The sequence below is a fragment of the Lagopus leucura genome, unplaced genomic scaffold (genome assembly GCF_019238085.1).
Source record: "Lagopus leucura isolate 7727_CA_CO unplaced genomic scaffold, USGS_WTPT01 Super-Scaffold_73, whole genome shotgun sequence".
NCBI lineage: Eukaryota > Metazoa > Chordata > Aves > Galliformes > Phasianidae > Lagopus > Lagopus leucura.
Genome location: NW_024962252.1, coordinates 86,134,382 through 86,151,660, shown reverse-complemented (window position 1 = coordinate 86,151,660; position 17,279 = coordinate 86,134,382). Strand labels below are relative to the sequence as shown.

The window sequence follows — 17,279 nt, the reverse complement described above, 5'->3', positions numbered from 1 at the left end:
TCCTGCACGAGAGCAAACCAGAGAACAAGTCATGGCATGCCCGAGGAAGCGCCTGACATTGGGAAGGCCTGACATCATCCCCCAGTGCTCTTTGTTTAACGATGATGACTTTAAAGAAAATCACCATATCAATAGGACAAGGAGAGCACCGAGACATCTTGGAGACAACAGGATGACTACCGACTGGCACCAGATAACAAATAAATTAACAAGTAAATAACAAATGTAAACCTTCTGATAAGATTGTGAACCTGGAGTACCCAGCCATTGGGGAATCAGGGGAGGGGGGAGGCAAGGGGGAGAAAACAGGGTATAAAGGCTGTCATGTTGTGTCCATAGGCGCGCTTCTACTTGTGGGACGCCCGCCATTGCAATCGCGAATAAATTCTGCTTTTATCAGAGATACCGTCCTGACAAAATTACTTGGTTTATTTCCAACAATAAGACAAGGACTAATTAAAAAGTTACGAGAATAATTCTAACTAGAGGATACATTTTCAAGAAAAGGGGGAAAAAAAATTCTCATGTGATGAATAAATAATTCTTTCTCATCAGCAAACACAATACAAGCATCACCAGTAATGGAAGTCATAAAAAGAAAAGGTGTAGTGTGACAGGGTTTTGTTTACTCACTTGATATATGGACAGAATTCCATCATTCACTCCATATTCAGCATAGATTTGGTGCATCCACTCTCATCTTACTAAAGAACAACCTAGTAACTATTATTTTCTATTGCTGAAAATCACAGTTCAGAATCCTACAAGGCAGTAGACAAACATCACTTTAAAGCTCATTTTTCTCCAGATTAAAATTCCAGGCTCCTTCACAGAATAAAAGTTTAAAAAAAATACTAGAGCACGTCTTTGATGCTGTTATCAGCAGGTACTCTAGCATGTTTATAGTGTTGTGGATTTTTTGCTTCATCAAGCATTTAAGGAAGAGAAGATACACATTGATAAAGTGCGCTTCAGAGGGTTCTTTAATTCTTTTCACATGCACAACCACCTGCATTCAGACTGATTTGCTCCTGTTCGCCTTGCTTCTTCCAGCATTGATTTTCCAGTGCAGAAGGAATTTCTTCATTCTAGAAGCAACGGAAGTGGTTATTTATGCATGCAAAGTTTGCAGACCGTCACAACTGCTGCCACAACAGCTCATTAACAGCACTTAACACTGTTGGGAGACAGATGCAAACATAAGCAGCCATTTTCTGCCTTCTAAACATTGCCTCCTCACCTCTTCAAATACCTTGATAGCTGAAGCCTATTGTTCTTGCAAAAGGCAAAGCACGCTAAGTAGAAGTAAGCGTTAGCTTCTATTAACCCAAGTACTAATATGCCATACTAAAATACCATAACTGCAGAGGTAATTTTCTACACCATAAACATCATTCTGTCATTGCCAGTAATGAGGCAGAACATTTAAGCTAACTGTGCCTGATACAGCAGTGGCAGAAGAGGCAGAACGTGTTCACTATGGTTCTAGCTTCCATGGGTGGACAGCTTTTAAATCTTATCAGTCTTCCAGACATTCCTATTGTACCACCCTTAATTCTCCAGTTAATAATATATGTAATGAAATAAGGTCATGATTATTTGGTCTGTTTTTGAACCTGAAATGTGCTCTGACAAAACTAAAACGCATTTTCAAAAAAGGAGTGAGATACGTGATGCTTTCATTGCAATGATTGATGCACTTGCAAAAACTTGCATGCGCAAACTTCACACGAGACACACGGTTAAAGAACCAAAACTGAGTAGCTTTCAGTAATGTTGCTTAGATGAAAGCCAAAAATAAATCAGAAACAAGTAACTGTCATTAAAAGGGAATAATATTGAAACAAACACTTAAGAAGTGGATTTTTAATACCAGTTTCTGCAGGCAGATAAACTTCAATTACCATGTTTTCACCGGTTTCCAAAACAGATCAGAGGAATGTGAAAACTTCACAAGTAAATGTTTTCTTCTATTTTACACTATATGCTCTGCTCGAATACATTCTATATAAAGTGAACGGTATCTGCTATCTCATATATTCTATGTAATGTGAAAGGTAGGGAATGAAAGAATTAACTTGCCTTTTAAAATTTATCGCATATATAGAAAATACCTGAGATATTCTTACTTTTTCTAAGGTTAAATAAGTAAGGAAAAAACAAAAAATAACAAAAAGCAAGAGAATTTTTGGTTTATTCCATATTTTGAATACTCTTTAAATTATTGAAAATGCCAATGCAGGACTTAACACATATTAAGCTGGCATTTTAACATACAAAGATAAGTAACATTATTAATGTAACTGGTTAACTTCAATTATTCTTTTCTTATTCTCTTACCTGAAATTGGAAAATAAATTCAAGTTGAGTAACCTGTAATACAGATGTCTTTCACGCAGCCATTGTGGTACTGGTGTGGCCTCCATTTCTCCTAATTTCTGGTTTACATGAAACTAGGGTGGAAAGAGAAAAAGAAAAATGAAATGATACACATCTGCTTGTTAAAATAATTCAGTGTTTTCTGAATCTTCGTTATCAAATACATAGGACAGAAGCACTGATGACCTTGGCGGTGGGAACATAAACAATACTGAATAAGTTGAAAAGAGAATAAAAGCCTTTTGGAAATATTTCCAATACAGCACGGGCAGCTGTATTTATCTGAAGGTTGCTGAACATGCTGCCATTTGTCAGCAAACTCCCCAAAAAACTTTCGTTAACCTTTCTCATATCTTTCAGGTAGAAAAACAGGATCTTAAAGTAATAACATGCTAAGCAATCAGATTGTCATTCTCCAGAGAGAATGTTCACTCCTGTACAAAGGGATATAAAATTTCAAAATCATAAATTAGTTTATTTCCTTTTCCAGTTGTGGACTAGTGTCTGGCTGGCACAAATGCAGTAAACTGGCAATAGACAGATGCCCTTATATAGGAATTTTCATTATCATCATTATGCAGTATATATCTTCATTATAGGAACATAACAAAGGGAAAATTGGGCACTAAGTGCTAAATAATTGTTTAGAATGAATCATTCTCTGGTTTAGCCAAAGCAAGCAATAGATCTTTTATTTCAAGACTTTGGAACAAATAGCTTTGCATTTAAATCAACATCATATTTCAAATTTATGTACTATAGCAGGCATTCCAAAGGCAAAGAAAGAAGTTTGCAGCCTTGTTTTCCCAGACAGATTGCCAACATTTACGCCCTTCTTCCAATCCAGTTTTATAAAAGCTCAGTACCTCCACTGGTAGCAAATACATCTCCCCCATTTTGACTCAAGTAATCGCATCTGTTTCTAAGCTGTGCCTGTAATTGTCTGACATTCAAATAACGTATCATCTAAAAGTTTAACTTTAGCAGCCAGCAACAATCCAATTATGTACATTATGCAAATTATGCAATTATCACTTCTTCCATGCAAGGTTGGTGTCATACTTGTTCTAAACTTCACTGATGCTTAGGAGAACAAGGGATTGAAAACTGAGAAAGAAATCCAGTTTGCCTCTCTACAAAAACTGATGAAACCTCATGCAATGTGGTGATCGCATTCTTAAAGGGTATTATTTTTAGTGTTTCTTTTACGCATATCAGTAGTCTGCACTCCTGGTGAGATGAATTAACTCTCTGATCTGACTGAAAATTAACATGGCAAACAAAATGAATATACATATGAAGTATTTTACTTCCTTTTCAGTTACATGATTGAGATTATCCAATATAGTCACCAAGAAATCATCAATGCCAGTGCAATGGAGAGGGCAGCTTAGAGCCAGGCTAACTGAAGGCTTATATAGGTTTACACCAACCATGGAAGTTCATTCTGTGCAGAGAATACACTTCAGTATTTCGTTTCTTTGTTTTGGTGGTTATGGTTTGTTGATTATTTATGGAAACGTTGACAAAACTAAAAAAAAAAACAATCAGTACATCACAGAGAAGTTGGCTATTCACAACACAAAGTATAAAAGAAAAATGAGTAAAAGGATGAGCAATGTTAAGCCCAAAGCCAGCAGAAGGCTCATCTTTAGGAGGGACTGGCAAGCTATTCAATGAAGAAGGCAACATAACTGGGATTTGGTAATAAATGAGAAGCGAAATGTTCTTCCTATGGAACTCTCCTGTTTATTTTTGTACAATACGCTACCTTAGACACGAATGATGCTGTAATAGTCCAATATTCTTTGCTGTGCATAGCTGTATTTGTAGAGATAGCCTGTAAATTGTATGGGTTGTAGGGAACTTGAAGATTGTTTTTGCATTTTTGAAGACAATATATATATTCACCACTATCTCTTGGCAATAAAGGTCTCTGTCAAAAGATAAAATTTATAAGTACATACATAATTTATTTTTTCATGATGACAAGCTGTACGTCTCTAGATTATACCATGAGAAGAAAAAGTGCTCGATTCTTCTAATAATAAATAACACAGAATTGACCAGAAAGCTATTCTATTATCATCAGTTTTTGAATTCTATTATTTATACTCACAATAATTATTTCTCAGTTCTTCCAACTAGAAGCTAAATATTACTTTTTCTTGTTGAGAAAACAGTCTCATGGGATCCTATTAGCATACTACAAATTTTTAAATCCAAACTTAATGAAACTTTTCTGTAATTTTATTACTTCACGTTATCTTTCTCCATCGATAAACACAGCATATGTGTTCGTCTTTGAATGCACCAAATAAGAGAACACAGGAGGTGCCTGTTTGGCCACAGGAAGAGCGGAAGGCCCAGTCTCACTCATAGGCCTGATGCTTGGCGTGCCTGATGCTTGGTGTGCCTGATTAGGACAGGCATGGCCACAATTCTACTTAATGCTACGAGATCTAAGCCATGGGAAGCACTGGCTAAGTGCTAAGTTCCCATAACCACTATGCATCCAGAGGATGTAAGGCTCTAAGGCAAAATGTATTGTTTTCAGAGGGGAAAATCTTCCAGGAGATGTGTCTTTTAGATATATAACCAATGTCATTTCTGGAACATGCAGTTCCATACAATGTGGAGAAGGGGAAGCAAAAATTACCGTAAGTGCGAACTTCTGAAGCCTGGCCACATCAGCCTCTCTAGCTAAATGCTCACAGGACGGTAACTTTGTTTGCCAGCCAAGTTTGCCACGAAGCCTCAAAATGCACATTATAATGTCATCATCAGTTGGCTCTGGTACATCAAGAAAAGCGAAGAAAAATAGTAATTTCTTTCTCCCTTACATATAAAGCCTTTTGATTCAATGCATATAATAAGTATGGAGCATCAGAGTAATGACATTCAAAATAAGGTGAAAGATGCTGAAAACACGTCTCAGAAAGTCTCTCTCTCAAAAAAATAACAAGTTGTTATATATTCCAAATGTATTTTTCTGTAATTGAAGAACGGCAGTTCAATTGACTTCAAAGCAATTTCATTTTCCAGTGATTTTACACTAATATTTGGTGTATTTTACACAGCAAAATTCAAAGTACTCACTAAAAAAAAAAAAAAAAAAAAACTTAAATCTACCCCCCAAATTTTTTTAATAAATAAAAAAAAAAAAAAATTTAGAAAAAAAAAAAAAAAAAGAAGAAAAAAAAGAAAAAAAAAAGAATCCAATTGTGGTACCAGTCCCTCCCTCACAGTTTTCAGAATCAGCAACAGAGATTATTAATAGAGAAGTAATGTTCCAAATCTATTTTTCTTCATGAAGATCTTGGAAGATAAGGAGGAAAACACACCTATTACTCTTTAATAATATTTTATTTAAAATAATTTTTTAAATGTAGCTAAATATCAATTATAAATAACTTGAAGTATTAAAGTACTGTACAGAAACAACTCACAGTACAAAAAATGTGGTGAATATGGAAGATGAAGTTGTCAGACTTTCCCCTGCACACGTACTTTTACTTTTACTTTTAGGGCAGAAGGATGAGGAAAGGGAGTAGCAGTTGCATCTATTCTTTATTATATCAATGGAAACCTGACAGAAATGGACACACAACTATGAGCACAGTCATCCCCATGGGGCTACAAGGGCTACAACCTGCATACCTGTTTCATCATATGAATAAACTTTTGCTCTTATAGGCTTCTTCAGAGAACATTCAACATCTGGCTGCTCACAAACCTTTTTAAGGCAACTTGGCTCCAAAACAGACTTCAGTATTTCAGTCCTTCTATCTGCAAACAACACATTAAAAAGGAAAATATTACGCATTGAAAGCAGATCACTATGCACAATAATTATTTAATTCAAGTTATGCTTGCTACAAATTTACATTTCTACAACTTCTACTACTGCTCAAAATACACAATGGTCTTAATATTATTTTTACAGAGACATACACACAAGATACTATTTTTGTTGAAAACACAAAATAATATATAAAATATCATAAATCGGCATCAGGTACTTCAGTATGGTTAGATAAGAAGTGTATTGCTTATTTTCGCTGTATTCCATGAGGTGAGAGGATCACATTCACTTTCGTCATGTGCTAGATGAGAAGGGTTTTGGCTGTTTATTTCTAGAAAACCTTTTTATCCATTTTAAAATGAATCTATATAATCCATCTGGTGGTCCTGAATGAGCAGGGCTAGGACCAGACGACCTCCAGAGATCCCTTTGGCCAGCTGCAGTCAGTTTGAAACTTGTGATGACGTTTGAAGAGTTTTTGTGTGCAGTTTCATTTCCCCGTACATACAACTTCCATCAATCGTGATTTTGCATTTTAGAGAGTTGACCTCACTTCATGGTTCAAGAAAACCCAGTGTGGTCATAGGAAGAAAGGAGAAACAGCCATATCCAGGGGAAAAAGCCTACTCAAGACCCGTCACATGGCTTTCTCATTTAAAGAAGCTTGGAATAGACTAATCTAGGCTGAAAAGAAGCATGGATAACTGTAATTGTTTAAAAACACAATAACACATACTCACGCACTTGGCAGATGGCATATTGACGTAAAGTCCGTGTTCCATCTTCGCTATTCCATTTTCAATTTTTATTTTTTTTTTTTTTAAAAAAAAGATGCCAGCATTTGCAAGGCTGTTCTTACATATTTATAATGATAAGGAAAGAAAGTCATATTTATTACTGCTGCATGTTTCTGTCATTTTAGGTACTTTACCATATACATTTGAAGAAGGTGATGCACCACTATTGTCTTCTGAGGTTGTGGATGCCACTTTCACTAAGCTTCTCTTCGGCTCCATTTTCTCATGGTCAGACCCTTCCAAGCGCTGACAAACAGATTTTTCTCTTTCATAATTATGTTTTTTTGAGAGTCTATAAACAAGCAAATGTAAGGGGAAAAAACCCTTAAGATCCAGTCATACGGTAAAATAGAAAAATCAACTAAACTATTCCTTGTATCATAGTATGCATTTATGATTAAAGTGCGGCTGTCCTTTGGTACAAATTAAGAAGTTTATCGTTATAAAATACAGTGAGGGTGACATCAAAATTAAAGATGTTCTCCAGACCTCAACATCTCCCATCAGAGTTTAGAGGCAAGAGATCAATTTGTTCAAAATCCACTGTGAAGAAATCAGTGCATAAAATTACCCCAAGGATAAAAACAACCCGACTGTGGCTTTAACCCTACCCACAAAATTTGGGAATGGAGGTTTGCACGTAAGAAGGCATTCTTGTCTCTTCAACATGGAAAAACTACTTTCCTTTCTCACCACCTGTACAAAAAGGAAAAGGAAACCAAAAGACAACCCATGCCAGAGGTCAGGGGATTACAGGCTTCTAGAGCTTTCTGCTCTGTGTAGCTGTTGAGAAGGACAGCGCTAGGAGATTCAAAAAGGGAAGAAACAATGAACCTGCTCTCTATGAGCTTGACTCGTATACAGCAGAGCTGCAGCCCCAAACATCCAGAATCCAGTATTTATCGATGCTATCATTAAATCTGAAGTATACTCATCTTCATATACTTTTACATAGACAGGTGAAAGTAATACAGTATATAAGAATAGTTCTTGTAACTTCCCCATTTTGCTAGAATAAAAAAAATACAGTGCAACTAACCTCTATTTCTTTTATAATGATTTGCTTGCACTTCTCCGGATGTTCATGGACATAAACAAGCTAGGTCTCTATTACAATCAGTCAAAATTATAATGGTTATGCCAGCGTGTTAATCCAGGCTTCACAGAACTCACAGGGAAGCAGTCACATAAGTTGATCCATTGCTGTTCCATATTTTAATTACCAGAGAACAAAAACTTATCATAAAGAAAGAAATATGAGTTTACGTACACTTTACTAGAACACACACCACCTTCTTCATTTATTTCTGCTTCATGCTTAGTTTCTGTTCTTGCTCTATAAACTGCTGTGTGAAGAATGGAGTACTTCTCTACTGGAGATGGCTGGGAACAAAGAACATCAATGTATAACTACTGAGTAAGTGGTCATATGTTATGCTCCCCAAAACACCAAAGAATAAATTTACCTAAAAACTACGCAAAATGTTTTCAAAAGTTAAAGGATACCCTAACTCAGCTTTCATTAAAGAATATTTCTTACTTAAAATATACATTTTATGTGCATTTTAAGTTACTTTTAAAAAAGAATCCTGATAAATAGCTTAAAAATAACAACGTGCAAAGCACTAAAATTAATATCTAGTATTTTACAGAGTATAGTGACACATTAATACTTCTTTTTCCATCAAACTTAGCCTGAAATAGTTACAACATTCAGAAAAAGAAAAAACAGATTCTAAATTTAGAACAAGGAACCATAGTTTTGCAGGAAACTTGTGCCAAACACTCAGTGAACAGATTGCCATTAATCACAGAAATTAGATTAATTTATTGGCATTACAGACGGAGTAGTAGGTTAACATATATAAAACATGGAGGACTGACTTCTGTTTGCATATTGACTTCACCCTTGTGCAACAGAACTTTGCTACATTAAAGGAATGACTTGAATAAACACTTTGGACTGTATAAAAAAAATCTAGGATAAAATGAGTCATCATGCAATGCCTCTGCTTCAGATTTGACAGCTACAGTTTACTGCTGTGAGAAGGTATTTTAATGATGACTTATGTAGTAGCATATTTGGTAGGAGTAATTCAGTAAGGTGAAGCTATCTGCTAAGTCTGCTTTGAAGAGACAAAGGGTAGCAAGTTGTGAACAAATTCTAAAGATTTTACTTTTTTCTATCTTACAAAACACCTCAGTATGCCCTCATCACAAAACAAAATTGGTACTGTGAACAGTAATTCAATATTAATGTTGTTGCAAACTTGCCCATTCTCACCGGTTCACTTTTGTCCTTCCTCCTGATGCCAGCCGGCCCACACATGATACATCTGCCTTTTGCCATAAGCAGCACCTCTGACCTCTCTGCTTCAAAACGGAGATGAGACACTAATTGTTCTTTCAGCATTGTGTTTTGCCCATCCATCTGTGGTTGGTATCCTTTGTCCTAACAGTAAGAAAACATCAATTACACGAAATCTGCAATAATGACCGTTTCTGCACTGTGCCCTTGAAGTGAACTTCACACTTGAGAAGACCTGCAGACACCAACAGAAATCAAGTAGTGTGGGAACTGTTGTGGATGTTAACATAGGGAAACATAGGATTTGTTAGTCTCAACCCATGTTATAGATAGATACCTTAGAGCCCATGCACATCAAAATATAAGCATAAGTGCTAATAACATAGTGTGTTGGGAAGCAGAATAAAGATGAGGCTGTACATCCAACCCCACCTTTAATATTCATACACGTAAAACCGTTATTGTATCTTAATGGACAGTGGATCACGAGCACATTTTAGCACAGTAAAGACTGAGGTGAAACAGGCTACCCATACTGGCTCAGGTGTACCAACAGGAGCTCAAAGAAAGCACACGGTCATTGGGAATCCTAGCCCTGCTCACCATCTCCTTGGCTGTGATGTCTGACCAAGGGCACTGTGTGGGATGGGCAGGGTCTGCAGAGCTGCGAGGGGTGATGGCAGCCCTCACCCCTCTGCTGTTCCTTCTCCAGTTATTGGAGAGCCGTTGGAGCCCAGGTGGCCAACGGCTGTACCTGTGGGTCCTGCCTGGCCACGGGTTGGCTGCCCATTGGCTTGTCCAACCCCAGTATCAACATCTGAGCTGTCAGCTGAGTTAAGTTACCAGTTGTAAACCCATGTGTTTACATAGATGTAAACTTATGTATTTACATAGATATGAGAGAGCACATGACTAGTTGGGGTTCTTTTGTAATAAGCTTTTCAATGAATTCCTTGAACTTTCCAGCCATGGTTAGTGGCTCTTGCTGTTTAATTACTCTTGCCAGAAAGAGGGAGTCAGCAGGCATGTCACAGTCCTGCTGTGATTGCACCTCTACTTCTGGATGCTTATTCTTTAGTAGCCTATAAAAAGCTACAAAATTTTATTTTAAGTCTGTAACATATTCAATGAAAAAAAAAAAAAAAATAGTTTGACAAAACAGATTTTCCATTATTTTCCTCATGCATTTGAGAAGTTTCCACCAGCTCTTGGATTTTCCAATAGTAAACAACTTAGTTAACTTCTTTCAATAGTTTTAAGATGACATGAGTAATGTAAATACTTGGATGAAGTAATCAGATGTCAGCACACCCCCACCAAGCTGGATTTTTTTAAAGATAAAACTGCTTAGTACTTCCGTATCTTGAGCTCAGTCCACATTTAAGTTTTCTCGAGCTCCTAATGCACACGGATCTTATTCTTTCACTTGTGTTTCATTAATAGTAACAGCATAACAGAATTAAAATAACAAAGTATATTTCAAGAAATGGAAATAGATTTTATCTGGACTGCCAGACACAGCTGGAGATCTACAGAGGACAAGCAGTTTTCTCAGAACAAGCTCAACCATACATGATTTGACTATACAAGGCTTTCCTTAAATCATAACTAACCCTTTATTTGTCAATCTGAAACCATTATACCCAAACAAAATAAGATCTTGTTAATCATGTTAATACGTTAAATTCTGACTTGGTGAGAGATTAATAAATGTCACAACAAAGAAATGGAATCTCAAAAAATAAAATCCATGCACTTATGCACAGGAGATTGACATGCAGAGCTCCTACTGAAACTACCTGTTGTTATAAAAACAAGAAAAATTGGAATGCCGACATAAATTTGCCAGACGTAAAAATATGTGACCTAATCAATCAATACCTGTAGATTTTTCTGTCTGTTTATAAATGCTAGGCTTTATGAAAGATTCAGAAAGGAATGACGCCTGAGAATGGAGACTTTCAATGCTATCTCATTATTCTAGGACAGTTTCAGTTGAAAAATGGTCACTTTTAATCAAAGAATAAAATTCCGTTTTCTAAACGCTACTGCTAATCTGGATGCAATTAATTTAAGTAGCAGTTGCCATTACTTTAGCTGGCAGAAATAATTCCACAAATCTGGTTAATTATTGAAACCAGAAGCACTCTATGTGGCTTTTACATCAAATGCAAATGTTTTAATTTTTTTTGTAACACACAATTGTATTTACACATTTTTTTGTAGGTTTACAAACGGCAATGTCTCTTCACATGAGACTTTTTTGTCCTCTTTGTGCTGAGATAAATAGCATTACTGCAACAGTGATTGAAGGGTAACATGCTCCAAACCAAATAAAGTGAATGAAATTAAAATTAACACCTGCTGACAAAGTTACAGTTTGCTAAAGCAAGCACTCTGCTTTGTTAAGAGATATTAAGAAATGCTTTAAAACAATTTTCACCAGAAAACATTAGAAAACAAATCTAAAGGCAAATGGGAAATGTTGGAAAGGTTAAGGAAGTTCTAAGAGGAGGCATGTTTTTCTTCTCTGATTATAAACCTATTTAAACATAAATCTCACATCTTTAAATAGACCATTCCCTGGGTATAACTGAAAATAACAAGAGCACGTTAATCAGCAAAGCAGCCTTGATCCACCTGAATCCTACAGATTTTTTTTAATTATATGGAATTCTGTCATGATTATCAGACTCATAGAATCACTAAGGTTGCAAAGGATCAACTGCCAGCCCATCCCCACCAATACTGCCTACTGACCATGTCCCTCAGTGCCACATCTACAGTTCTTGAACACCTCCAGGGTCGGCGCCTCCACCACCCCCACGAGCAGACTGTGCCAGTGCCTCACTGCTCTTTCTGAGAAGAAATTCTTCCCAATGTGAAACCTCAGGAGTCTTTGTAGCAGACATAGATCCCACTGCACTGAAAGCCCCAGGAACAACATGAATAAATGGTGTTTTTTTATGAGTCCATAGCTATTTACAGTTCTATACATACATATGCACATACATATACTTACATACACACACACTCCTATAGCAGTTATATATATAGGAGCATATAAAAAGAAGCATATATAGAAACTGCTATAGGAGCATGGATACAGAATTTTTTTTACTCTCTGATATAAAATCAAGAAGCCAAAATCAAATGCAATGTACTGGCAAAAAACCAATACTTTTTGTGAAAAAAGAGCCTTTAATACTTTCAGACGTGTAGGCAGTCTCAGGATGGATTAAGACAGAGGGCTTTCCAGTAGTTGCAGCAAACTGGATTCTCAGGACTCTCCTGAAAAGTTTCCCTGCGGGCTGAGAGGACTTTGCTCCATATACTAAAAAGTCCAAATTCTTATTATTTAAGAGAAAAATGCAGTGAGTATATTATGTGAATAACTACAGGATAATAGGTTACAAACTGAACTGTAAATTGATGGAGGTAGAGAAAGGAATAAGAGGGAAAAGTGAAATCATCACTGAAGAACACAGATGTGGCAGACACATGAAATAAATAAAGCACCTTAAATAAATTGGCAGAACATCCCAAATTCATTTTATAAGGTGAAAAATGAAAGCATACCATGCACTTTGGGACCAACTGACACACTCAGCCCAAAGCTTGGTTTAGAACAAAGCACTGGCATTGTATTCATGTCCCTGTCAGCTGTGGCTATTTCTTCACAGGGAATCATGTGGTGAACAATCTGAGGGCTTCTTGAACTCCAGCATGACCTTCCAAGAGGAATTCTGAGAACCCCTAAAGACCAGTACAAGGTTTGAACAACCTCTTCATCCCAAAGGGGAATCTAAGCTTTTTATTCTGGAATTCTCACTTGGTAAATACCAGCATCAGTACATCACCATGATACCAAATCAATATTAATACTGGGACCATCTACAATAGTCAGATCTCAGATGGAGGAGACGCATCTATTTCAAAAGAACGAAAAATAAAATTAAGGAATGGGATGGTGCCCTTAAACAGGATGATGTTAAAAGCATAAGAGTGTGTTGCATTGACATGGAAAGTTTTGAAGAAATCCATAACTTCTCTGCGTGAGAACTGAAAAGTCTGCAAACCAGACTGTTCCCTGATAAAAAATTCATCATTGTCCTTATGAAACATCAGGAGTACTATTCTGTACTCTTTTCCATATGAATTAAATACATCTATTATTCCATTATTAATGTTTTAGTCACATATCATTATTTCAGTATGAATTTGATTTATGGTTTCTTTCTTATTGTGAAGGTGTCAGCAATATGGGTAAAGCCCATGGGAATTGGCATAGAGGCCATTACTCCTGTTGCTCAGCCCTTTCCATTCTCTAAGCAAAATTCAGGCTCTGTTGAAGTCAATGCCAAAATAACAATGGTAATAGAAAGCCCAGGGCAGAACCGTGCCTCCCTCTCTTCTCTGAATTCTTTTTTTGCCCAAAGCTTTTCCACACACAAGTTTCTCCCTTGTAGACAAAGACCTTGCATATGCACTTTCTCTATCACCTTTGAGGTGCTACATCTGAAATCAGAAATACGATCCTAAAAGGCTGGGAATTCTGGGCTTGTTGAATGTTCTTGAATTCAGAACACTTGTGTTCTTTCAGGTATTCAGATGCTATGCAGCAGCAGTTACTCCCCTAGACAGCTCAGACTTGTTAAGCTTAACAAAAACGAGCCAAAATGTAAGTTGGTGTGGAACACTCAGCTGTTTGCTCACTGCATGAATGAGTCTGAAAGGAACAGGCTGCTACAGTACAAACAACAAATACAACTACCAGCAACTTCCCAGAGAACAGCACATAACCATGCAGCCTGAGCTCAGAAACTTTGGCTAAACAGTGAAAGGAAACCAAATGAGAAACAACTTTACGCCTTACTTTAATGTCATGCAGTGTGGAATTTCTAAGTAGGTAAACATTTAATAACAGATACCAAATGATCAGACTTCAGTTCTGACTGCAGCAGGCTCCTGCAGTGCTTATAATTACCATTATTCTGTGCCACAGGACAGCTCTGACTGCACACTGAAGTCAGGAGCTCAGCTTCATGGCCACAGTCGCCATCATGGCACTCTGGGTAACTGCAGGCTCCCCAGACTCCATACTCAGAAGTGAGCTCTCTTGCAACTCAGAAATATACATAAGACGACAGAACATTTTTTTGTTGTTGTTTTAAATCCCCCTTCCTACTCACCTGTTCTCTCATTAAGTGGTCATTACCTTTGCCCCATCAATTAACTTTTCTTGACTATCTTTCTGCTTCCCTTGACATCTTGATTCTTTCCTCCTAATTGCAGAGCATAGAACTTACGTTTATTTATACCTTAATCATCATGTCTCCTTCTAATTCAGACACTCACTGGACAAAGACAAAGCACGATCTCCCAAGTTACCCAGCACCAAGATGGCGTCCATGTTGCTACAGAGCTGTGGCCAGCAGGCCTGCCAGGCCCTGCTGGGTAACTTGGGAAATCGTGCTTGTCTTTGCTGTTCATCATATTGGTGTGTACGTGCAGTTATTTGGTCCTGACCTGGTTAGGGTTAGTAGCGTAGGAGGCAATGCAACAGCTCAGATATTACAGTACTACACAAGGCAAAGCATCTAATTAGCCCCTTTTTATACAACAGTAACTCACTCTCTCATACTCACAGGAACTGCACAGCTGCGTTTCAACATGCAGTTAATATAGATCATAAGCTAAAACTACAATTCCTATGTAGCATTTCCTAATTATTGTTATCATTAATATAGTTAAAATTATAATAACTTAAAAAACTCAAATCCTTAAGTTTTGTCAAAAGTTTCCTTTGATTTCATTTGTAAGTGTAAGAAAATAGCTGGGTTCATGGAGCACTTGAAATCTTTTCATACCCTTCTCCCTCCTGGAAGCTGTCATTCAGTCTGGGATAAGAAGCACAACATATGCATTAGCATTCAGCGCGCATTGCAACAGTGACCGACCGTCTCAAGCAATTTTAGTAGAGACTGGAGGTGGATTAAACTCCATGGGAACACAGAACTTAATCTGGGGCGATTACAGATGAATTCAAATCAGAGGCAAATAAATAAATAAATAAATAAATAGCATCCTGTTTCACCACACAGATCTACATGAAAAATAGCATAACCATCACAACAAGCAATTAATCGTGCAATGAGTCAATGACATCATTCTCGTAGTCTCCTAGAGAAAGCTGTTGGGCATGGTTAGGGGACAGCTGACAGTGATTGCTTGCTGGACAGCCATTAACTTTGTTTAGGCCCTCCATTACTCACTGCTTAATATAAGGAATGTCAGATGTCATCACTTGATGGAATGAACAACCCAGATCACAAGTACACAGTGTCCATTCTGTGCAGTAAGAAGCACCACTGAAGATGATGCTTGTTTGCTTCTCCATACAGGACAATATTAATATTCCTCCCACAGAAGTTCTGTCCCTGAAGAAAACCACCTCAGTTCAAGCTTTCTCATGTGTAATCATAGGAAGTTGTATACGTATTTCTTCCTTCATGTTATCCTTCCAACTTAAAAATGATTGCTGTTTCAGATCTAAGTTATATGTATTATAAAATGTTATTAGATCAGAGTTGGAGCTAGTACAGTAATCACAACTGCATCAAGACATCAAGACTTCACAAGTTATTTTCTCTAATAATGCTCCTTGCCTTGACAAAGTAAGCTACCTGCTCTCTTTAGAGCAGATTCCCACTCCAGATAGGGAATCAGAAGTTGTAAGTCATATTTTTACAGAATCACAGAATAGCCAGGGTTGGAAGGGACCTCAAGGACCACAAATCTCCAACCCCCCTGCCACATGCAGGGCCACCAACCTTCCCATTTAATACTAGACCAGGATGCTCAGAGCCCCATCCAATCTGGCCTTGAACACCTCTAGGGATGGGGCATCCACAACCTCTCTGGGCAGCCTGTTCCAGCACCTCATCACTTTCATAGTAAAGAACTTTTTAGACTGAATATAAGGAAGCAGTTTTTTCTAATAAGTCACTGAAACAGATTGCTCAGAGAGGTGGTGGATGCCCAGTCCTTGGGAACATCCAAGGTCAGGCTGGAGGGGCTCTAAGCACCCTGTGAGTCTGCTGTAGGTGTTCTCGTTCAGTGCAGGGGAGTTGGACTAGATGGCCTTTAGAGATCCCTTCCAACTCAAGTGACTCTACGACTCTTTGAGGTCCTTTTCAACCTGGGCCATTCTATGATGGCAGATGAATAAAGCATGTAAGTAGGTGACCATATCATAGATACAGAGAGTTTTTGCTCTGATCAGCTGAAGGCATTTTTAATGTAAGCATACAATAATAACTGAACACCATTACGCCTTGCATAATCAAAGAATATTAGGCTGTTATAATCACAAAATAAACAAGAGAGTTAGGCAAAGCAGACTATGATAACAAAAGAGAATAAATGGAAGGCTTACCCCTATCCTGGGCTCACTCTCAAAACACCAGCAGAGGCAATCTCCAGGAGAGATCCTTCCCCACTGGTAGCCAGCTCTTAAATAGGTCTAGGAGCACAGGAGAATTGCCTTCACCTGTGCTCCTCTGGCTGACTCATTGCTCGCCTCAGGTGATCAATCAGAGGTTCAGGCCGTAGCTCAGCAGTTCCCATACACACCTCCACCACTTATCATTCACCCGTTCCTCTCTACATCTAAACATCCCTAAGTACAGAGCTCCATGGATGCCGTATCTCTTGTCGTTAATTTTGTTGTTTCCTCATGAGGTCTAAAACAAGCTGTCAGGCTTTTAGTAGCTGTGGATATTCAGAGAGAAACACAAATTAGTACACCAACTACCCAAGGATGAGGAATTTTCTCCCATTCATGCCGAATGATCAGCCCCTCCATGCTACATTTCACTGCAGAGCTATTTTACAGACTGCATTAATTATCACCTCCTTCATCTCCTTCACTTACTGAATTTGAATAAATCCATTTCAAATAGACTTAAATAACAAATATAATAATATA

The 17,279-nt window shown here is 37.5% G+C and overlaps 1 protein-coding gene across 1 annotated transcript; it reads right to left on the bottom strand.

Annotated features, from left to right (window-relative positions):
* Window positions 1-441: 441 nt before the first annotated feature.
* Window positions 442-16,760, bottom strand: DNAH14 (dynein axonemal heavy chain 14). Its single transcript, XM_042892712.1, has 9 exons — window positions 16,728-16,760; window positions 9,266-9,433; window positions 8,252-8,364; window positions 7,143-7,273; window positions 6,040-6,168; window positions 5,039-5,172; window positions 4,151-4,315; window positions 2,341-2,453; window positions 442-1,088 (listed from the first exon to the last, which is right to left on the bottom strand). Exons 2-9 carry the CDS (start codon window positions 9,410-9,412, stop codon window positions 1,016-1,018), a joined length of 1,005 nt encoding a protein of 334 aa, XP_042748646.1. The 5' UTR covers window positions 9,413-9,433; window positions 16,728-16,760; the 3' UTR covers window positions 442-1,015.
* Between the last annotated feature and the right edge of the window lie 519 nt (window positions 16,761-17,279).